The 9,203-nt window shown below is 36.0% G+C and overlaps 1 protein-coding gene across 1 annotated transcript; it reads right to left on the bottom strand.

Moving 5' to 3' along the window:
- Positions 1 to 672: 672 nt before the first annotated feature.
- On the bottom strand, positions 673 to 3,622 carry LOC147536879 (protein neprosin-like). The gene is made up of 7 exons (XM_086640870.1): positions 3,350 to 3,622; positions 2,957 to 3,043; positions 2,644 to 2,856; positions 2,145 to 2,309; positions 2,002 to 2,055; positions 1,582 to 1,722; positions 673 to 1,140 (listed from the first exon to the last, which is right to left on the bottom strand). Exons 1-7 carry the CDS (start codon positions 3,545 to 3,547, stop codon positions 754 to 756), a joined length of 1,245 nt encoding a protein of 414 aa, XP_086496996.1. The 5' UTR covers positions 3,548 to 3,622; the 3' UTR covers positions 673 to 753.
- Positions 3,623 to 9,203: the final 5,581 nt, after the last annotated feature.

Here is a 9,203-nt window from a genome sequence, read left to right as displayed (position 1 = left end):
TGAGCTTTCAAGTTTAGCACGAGAGATTTGAATCGAGTTGCACACTTATTGGGAAAGGATTCTTTTATGTCCGGTAGCAATAGATTTTGGAATGTTATACAAATTCCAAGATGCATTTTAAGCCAATTATTGGCGGAGAAATCAAACATTGTCATTGAGAATTTTAATGAATAATTGCAACCTATATGCCTTTTCACAAAAAAAAATAGCTCTCCTCCATGTGGGACTATTCTCACATGTGCTTTCGACTATAATCGATTGTATTTCAAAAAATTTCAGAACAGATTTAATAGGCTAAACAACATTCTCTAGTTAGGCATTTTAAGACTGAGAGGCCCTGGAGTGCCAAAGCAGACAATATCTTTAGCATCTTAGAAGGTTGGTAAATATCATCGTATGACACGTTATCTACACAATTATGTCTACAGTGATGTGGTGTCGGGAGGGTGTTTTGTTAACGAGCTCACATCGGTGGTGAGACGGAGTGTGCTGCTTCTCTTAAAAGGTTAAACACTCTTCCGTAGTGAGGTCTTTTAAAACTTTGAGGCCTAGATGTGCCAAAGCAGACAGTACCATTAGCAACCCAAATGGTTGATCGACGTCATCCTATTACAATCAGGATAATATCACACAAATTTCTAAGTCAGACTTCGAAAAAGACTACAAGAAACATTTCCCAAAGAACCAATATATAAACTTTAGTCACTTATAATGAGCTATCACATAGAACACGAATAGTTTGACAGAAATAAATCAAACTTGTGGCTTACACTTGTTGCCACCTTCCCCACCAAATACCATAGTTGACTTCCAATCACCTTGTTCTCCTAAGAAAGACGCGTCATAACAGTCTTTGAGATCTACAAGGGTTTTAATTTTATCCTCATTCACCTGCACAGGTTTTCCTTGATCATTAACAACCTCCATGTTGGATATGTAACAAACCCCATAGTATGATTTCTTATAAACACCAGTTCCCATTGGTGGCATTGGCAGATTATTTTCTGCCCCTGCTCTCCCACCATATGTAATGACTGAAGCACTATTTGAGAGATGGGTGAAGAGTTCTTTTGGCCAATAACCTACTATTACATCATCAGCTGAACAACATCTCAACCACCAATTCCCACTTGTTGGATCCTGCATTCCAATACAAAATACTTTGAAATTCTCATTTTCTTTTTTAGAAACACCACATACTACTGCAAGGACTAAAATTCGACGGTGTCGACCAAGCCCACAAATTAAATTATGTCGTTATCTGTCCAAGGTGAAAGTCTCTCTCCATGATCATAGCCCAAGAGTATACACGTTGCAAACGTTACGCTATCCCTTCTTAATACCTAAATTCAAGATTGCAGTTGGCTCGTGACGAATGAATCAGGTCAATGATACAACAGAGGAGATCATCCAACTTATTAGCAAGGCATGGTATGGTGTCAAAATGATAATTTATACACATTCATTTTTCTTAGTTGGTATACCAATATTATATGTTGTCAAATTGAATCGACACGTCATGTTCTATAATCAAATGACCTTAAAATCCCCTAAAAGAAATATTTATAATAAAGTACTTACCCGAGATACGGAAATAATAAGGGCATATAGGTGTTCTCCAGACGAATAATGACTGAAAGCATCCCCCAAGACTATTGTAGGATGAACTTGCACAAAACCTGAGCATAGTGTATTAAAGCAGCCTGTTTGATATCCATTAGCCTGTGTTTCCCGTCCAAACAATATCAAAATTACTACAAATTTAAAACTTATCGCATCATAGTTTATGTGATTGAAAGTATATTTTTTTGTAACACACATAATTATCAGATAAAATTATTCTCCATTATTGATGGTATGGTTGTTGAGTAGCTTCACCCGTCTTCTTTATTTGTTGGGGAAATAGAGTCTTCTTATATCACTTTTTTTCAATTTGATTGAGTACAGGATATGCGTAAATTTCTAGAATGACCACGAAAATCAAGAAACGTTGAATCTTACCGTCCAATATCCAAATAAGCGACTCATGTTGTCTTTCGATAACTGTGGGTATACCTGATTAATCCAATATATAGAAATTAATGTAATACTAATCAGATATAATAAGGGTAACAGAATTTGAGCAGTTGAAAAATGTTACTTACCATCCATCCAGCTTCTATACTATTTATTTCGGAAAATTGTCCATTTTGAATAGAAATTTGTCCAGTGGAAAATTGCCCAGAGATAACATTTGGATTGTACAAACCAATAATACCTTTTCCTCCATAATATTGTATTCTGTCATCCCCCGTATCAACAGCAGCAAACTAAAGAAAAAATAATAATAACTTAATTTAGGCATCAATTTCTCTCGAAGTTAGAATAAATCGTTACTAGCTTTCGATGCATTTGACATTTATGTTTTTCCAAGAACTCCTCCAAAAGTTAATTAAGGTTACCAAAGTTCTAAATGAAACTCATTTCAAAAGGGATTTTGTATTTTTTGTATTTTAATTAAAATTATTCATTCCAAATTAGTTTATACTTTCACCCTTGAAAAGAAAATGTCAGGAATATAAAATAAAATGTGAATATTTACAATAAGTACAAAAATACAAGGGATTCCAAATCTACATAATATATAAATAGAAGATTACTTACATGGGTAACCATAGGTGTTAGAGGATATGTATCTGGATGAAATGATTTGGATACATATTTTGCATTTATCAAATCTTCTTTTGTTGTCCTTCGAATTGGAACAGTTCCTTCTGGGCACCTTTCATTCTGAACTTCAAATAAAGTCTTTGCTCCATTTTTGTATGATGAGGTTTTTTTACTGATAGATTCTTTTTCTATGATATCTGGATTCAACTACACGTATATAAACCGTTTATTTTTTTTTCAGAAAAATTAATTACCAAACTATAGAAGATGAATTATCATTTTGTGAGACGGGTACAAAGATTTATACCTGAATTTTATGATTCTTGAGCAATGGATTGTCAAATGCTGGTTGTTTGTATATATCTACGCAATCGAACAAATCCCCAATACTAGTCTGTAAATCACCATAACAAAAATTACAAAATTTTTGTTTATTTACCAAAATATAATAATATTATATATGTAAAGTTAATGTTTGATTTATTCATATCTTAATATGATTAGTTTTTTTTTTTAGATTTCGACATCTTCTAAAGCTGGAACAAGATCGCGATGGAATAAAAGAAAGAGGCATATTACAAGATCATGATCTAATTCCACTCGATCGATGCAACCACTCATGGTTGCAAAAATAATATTTAGGTTCATGTTTTAAAGTATAGGAAACACAAGGCCTAAAACAAAGACTACTATATCTTACTCGAATGGTCTTGACGGAAGGCTTATTGAGAATTCTTAATTGTTTTCCGAAATCCAACTCATCTTCTTTTGTTAGAACTCTTCTTCCTTCTGCAACATAATAGTTTTGATAAAACATAAAAATTATTATTATCGCCAATAACAATGACTTTGAGTCCATAGTGAAATTCATCGATTGAAAATTTTCATGGTTTTGCATCTTATTTATTCACGAAAAAGGAACTTGATGAGTTGTCGTTGCGATTTTCTTCTTAAAGATTATATCATATAATTTAGGGAGGTAATCATGAGATAATATATTAGATATATTGCATTTATGATAAAAGCAAGAGGGTTGACTAAATTATTTCAATCTCATAAATTGTCTTAAATTGTCTTAAAGATCTCAGTCCCAAAATGAATGACTTATTTTGAAAATCCAACTTTTTAATGGAACATCATTAATTAGAGTTTGACTATAAAGAATAACATGATTTTTCCAATTGTGCCTTCATTAATTATAATGAAAAACTTTAACTTACTTTTAAATAAAGTTGACATTAAATTTATAGTCATGAGTATTATTGGAAAGGGTAAAAAGTTTTTTTCTTTATTTTTAGAAATGGGACACTAAAATGGGACAACCAAAAAGGAAATTAGGTCATTCAATTTGGGACCGAGGGAGTATAATTTAGGGAGGTAATCATGAGATAATATCTTAGATATATTGCATTTTATGATAAAAACAAGAGGGTTGATTTAATGAGCTCAACCTCATAAATTGTATTAAAGATTATAACATATAATTTAAGGAGATAATCATGAGATAATATCTTAGATATATTGCATACGATAAAACAAAGAGGTTGATTTAGTAACCTCATAAAGCGTCTTAAAGATTATACCATATAAATTAGGGAGGCAATCATGAGATAATTAGGGAGGCAATGTCGATGAATTTACTGATAATACCCTAGAGCCTGAACGGTCTGATGACCTTGTTGTCTTGTTCCCTCCACCCGTGTTGTCTCACCATGATAGGACTGCATTAGACGTTGATGTTCAGGATGATGGCTCTATGGGCAAGTTTGGGGATGACACGATTCTAAACTATCCGGTATTTGACACGTGTAAGGAGTCAGTCTTAGATGAAATGCTAGGAAGGCATGATATTATAACTGACTGCGAGGCTCCAGATGTCTTTGAGGACATTGATGACGTTAGAGACATGCTAGATAGTTTGTCAGACCATTTACCTAAGGAAAACATGGACTTGGTCCCTGAGCATGTTGCCTTACCCTTAGAGTTTAGTTTGACCTTCAACATGGTCTCATACTCGGTTGTTGATCCCTTTTGAAACAATTCAGACGTCTCCTCAAGTACGTCTATGGACATAGTGGACATTTTATCCACTAAGCTTGCAAATGACTTTCTGGCTTCGACTGATATATTGGGCCTTCATTGTTATGTCGATCCTTTTGATAACTTTCTAGTCGCTGGTCCTAGTATCTATACTTACTTAGTGGACTGTGCATCCACTAAGTTTGGGGATTGTCCTTCTTTTTTTATAGTCTTACATGCACTATCAACATTTCACAAAAATGTGAGACTATCGTTCACTTAAAACTTTGTGTTTTGGGTGGACCCACAGATGTTTCGATTATTGGTTTACAGTTAGTTACACTTCTGGAATCTAATAGGTAGAATTCTTTCTATTTTTCGAGTCATCTGTTTTGTCTGGCTGAAGACTTCAAACTTGACGCTTTCTGGGAGGCAACCCACGGTTAGGACGTTGGAATCAGGTAATATCTTTCCCTTCACCCTGTTATTTTTTTGCATAGTCTTCAGAACATTGAGAACTATGTTCGGTTTATGTTTGGGGATAAGGGAATGAATATTTTGTTAAGTCCTTATTTCAAAAATTTAAAAGGTTTCAAAATTTTGAAATTTTTTTATTGAAAATGTGAGTCTAGTTGTTTTTGCTTGTTAATAGTTATAGAGTCTAGTTGATCGAGTTATCCATTTGCTAATGGTTTTTCCATGAATTTCGAGTCTTGAAGTTGTCTGTGCACTAGCCATGTGAGTGTTAGATTGGTGAAGTGTGGACTTTTCTAGGAGAACTTAATCAATCATTAGTGGAGATTTAACTCATGTGAGATTCTGAGTCTTTCTTTTTGCTTTGAGTGATGTCTTCTGCGCTAACTCCGAGTAGAATGAAGAGCTACTCAACCTCGCAATAATCAAAAGAGCTCATTTGGTCTCTTGAGTTCAAATTTTACAACCACTAGGGATGTCCTCAAGAATGTGAACCTTTCTCTTGTAGTCTGATAAACTTGAAAACAGTGTCAACTAGAGGAAGATATAAACTCCATTCACCATTAGAACCCTGAGAATAAGGCATGAAGCAAAATGAAAAGAATTTTACCACAAGGAAAGAATAATGTGAAGAAAGTGGTATTTTGAGTTTTATTACCAGAAGTGTATAAAAAAAAGAAAAAAAAAAAGAAAAATGAAAGAAAAAAAGTATGTGTTTGTTTAGTTTAAGTGTTTATCCCTTGAAGTAGTTCTTGAAGATTTGATGACGTCGAATTCTCAGGAGTTCTAATTCATCCTTAGCATCTATTGACCTCTAGGAAACATTGTTAGACAGTTGATCAGGTGAGAAGAGTTCTCAGGAGTTCTATGAGATCAGTCGTTTACGAAAAATTTAGTCCGTCTTTTGTAATGTGTTGAGTTTTTCTTCATGCTCGTACTAACACATAGAGTGAACCATTTTTTAGTGACTTAAATTTTGAGTGTATGACCGTGAGGCAATATTCGAGGCGAAATGTATCGAGAAAGTAATCAAAGTCTTGTCTGTTCTGAACCGAAATGATATTCATATTGGCTGGTCACGTGCACTTCGAGTCTAGATTACTAGTGAAGGGATTTTTAGCGTTTGTATGGTTTGGTCGACTTGGATTTCATTTCTATTAGCTTTTGTAAATCTACCGGATAAACATTGTTAGTCCATATCATATTTAGACCCTTCTGCATTTTTGAGATTTTTTAATTTTGTGGGCATATTCACTACAAACCCATAGGAGACAAAACTCGTGCTCTTGGGTGACCCAGAGGCTTAACGGCTTGTTGCATGTGCTAAGTGCAATCGTGATTCCCTATGAAAGCGGTGAACTGGGCTTAGTTTTGTTTTTCTGTTTTGCTCGAGGACTAGCAAAATCTAAGTTTGGGGATGTTTGATGGGACATGAAAATATCCCGTCTTAGTCTCTTAATTTGGGCTAGTTAGCCTATTTCGGGCAGTTACTATGATGATTTGGTTGTTTCTCGGTCTCAGGTCTCATTTACGGAGTTCGGTGCGAAAAATGATAAAAACAGGAGAAACACACATTAAGGGCATTTCGGTCATTCAGTGGTATTGGTGTTCTGGAAATTTTAGTGCTCGGTTGAAAAGTAGTGTCCAAGACGAACCCAACGGCGAAAGCGAGAGTCAAATTGGAGTCCGGACGAGGAAAATAGAGTAAGTCAAAGTTTTGTTCAAAATCGGATCTATTTGTAACACGTGGCGCGGATCTGGCGTGAGGACGTGGGGCAACCTGACGGTGCGAGGGATAATTTCGGTACACTGGTGGGCACCACGGGACAAGGTTCGTGATCTGGACGAGTCAAGATCCAGTATGTCACATGGGCAGGCTTCAATACTCCCTCGTGCGAATTTGTGGAAGATGGATGGCGTAGATCTCTCCTACACACATGCCCGCATCCGGACGTGCGAGGTATATTCTTCCCTCTACCGAGACGCACCAAATCATTCTCCTCACTACATCCAGCCTTTACCCGGGATTGGGTAATTCCCAAATTAATGGGAAATTTTTACTTAACTTTTCTCTTAATCTCTATCTCCTCTGGAAATAGTAGAGAGAAAAAGATAATGGAGGGAGATGGAATGTGATAGTTGAACAGAGAAGGAAATTTTTGAGATGAAATCAAAGATTGGAAATGGGGAGATAAATCGGGAAGCAAAGATTGAGAGTGATGGTTTGGGTAAGAGCTGAGTATTCTTAAAGGGGTGACATATATATTTTTAGAGGGGAAGGTGCTGTTTGTTTTTTTTATGTCTGAATCTGAATTGGCTGGATCTGAAAAGTCTGAACTGAATTGGCTGAATTTGAATTGGTTGAGTTATTTTAGAAGTTAGATGTTTGTTTTCGAAATTTGAATTAGTGGATCTGAATTATAATTTTAACATATATACCCCTACTTGACATTTTACACAAACAAGCCCTAACCCTTCACCATTCTCTAAAATAAAAAGAAAACCCTAAACTCTTTATTCTCTCTCTCTCCAAGTCTCCAACAGCCTCCCTCTCCCAACCAACCTCTTTCAAACACTTATTCCGGCGAAAAAGTCTGGCAATGGAAGTCCGACGAGGTTTAGACTCTCTCAATCCCATTCTCTTTTCGTCCCTCTTTCTCTCTCCAACAGATCCGGCGTTATGTGGTGGTGGTGGCGGTTTGTATTCATTTGGTGGTGTGGTTTGTGTGGTTGTGTGGTTGTTGTGGTGGTGATCTAGGTTGTGTGGTTGCGGTTGTGGTGGTCTAGATTTAGTGGTTGTGGTGGTGGTTTCGATGGTGGTGGTTGTGTGGTTGTGTGGTTGTGGTGGTGGTTTCGGTGGTGGTGCTGATTTCGGTTGTGGTGGTTGTGTGGTTGTGGTCTAGGTTGTGTGGTTGTGGTGGTGGTGGTCTAGATTGTGTGGTGGTGGTGGTCTAGGTTGTGTGGTGGTCTAGGTTGTGTGGTGGTGGTTTGGGTGGTGGTGTTGATTTTGGTGGTGGTGGTGGTGGTGTTGCTAAATAAAATAATGACTGAGAATAGTAAAATCTATGGGGGTATAAATGACATTTAGCACATTCCGACATTGGAGATTTGTTTTCAGACTTGTTTTGAAGTCTGAAAAATATGGGATCCTTTTCAGCCAATTCAGACAATTGGCCAAATTCAGACGATATTTCATATTTTCTTAAACACAAAAAACAAACATCTGAAATCTGAATTGATCCCCATTCAGATTTCAGATCTGAAAAATTTAAAAAACAAACAAACACTGAAGTGATGGAGCCAAGATATTAGAGAGAAAGAGAATTTTGAAAGCAATCAGACTTGGGAATCCATATCTCTTTCCCTCACAGCAAGTTCTTGGTAGAGAGTTGAAGATAGAAAGAATGAGAAGGAATCATGGAGGTTTGATCGAGATGATTGATAGGGAAAGAAATAAATTAGATTCAGATTTATAGAGAGATAAAATCTATGGAGGGAGATACATTTGGAAATTTAACAGAGAGAGACAGCCACACCACAGAGATTTGAAATTTTGGATTTTTTTTGTCTTCTTTCTCTATAAAACAGGAACTCTTCATCAGACAAGGGTATCTCATCTCGGGGGATAATCCTCTCTTGAGCTTCATGTTATAATCTACAGAGAGACAGAGAGTATTTTAGAGAGAGAGAGAGAGAGAGATAAAAATAGAGAAGTTTCAAAGGGAGTTTCTGTTTTCAATGTTGTTCTTCATTTGAGAAATTAAGAGAGTAAAACAGAAAAAGAATGAGTGATTTGTAGAGTGAGATATAGAGGAAGACGAGCAAATTGGTTGTAACAAAGAAAGACGAGCAAATTGGTTGGAAAATCCCTTATTCAAAGTTTTGATTCTCTGATTTGAATAAAAACAGTTGAGGAAGAAGAGCAAATTGGTTGGAAAATTATTTTCCTTAGGGGTGCGTTTCGCTAGGGTTGTTCGTTGGTTCGGTATCCGGTAATTTGGTATCATCCGTTACCAAACCGCTCATGGTTTGGTTAGTGATTTTTCAAACCATTACCAAAC

This window comes from Eschscholzia californica, unplaced genomic scaffold (assembly GCF_041429995.1).
Source record: "Eschscholzia californica isolate CP2 unplaced genomic scaffold, dmEscCali1.0.p SCAF_5, whole genome shotgun sequence".
Lineage (NCBI taxonomy): Eukaryota > Viridiplantae > Streptophyta > Magnoliopsida > Ranunculales > Papaveraceae > Eschscholzia > Eschscholzia californica.
This window is presented reverse-complemented; position numbering and strand designations above follow the sequence as displayed.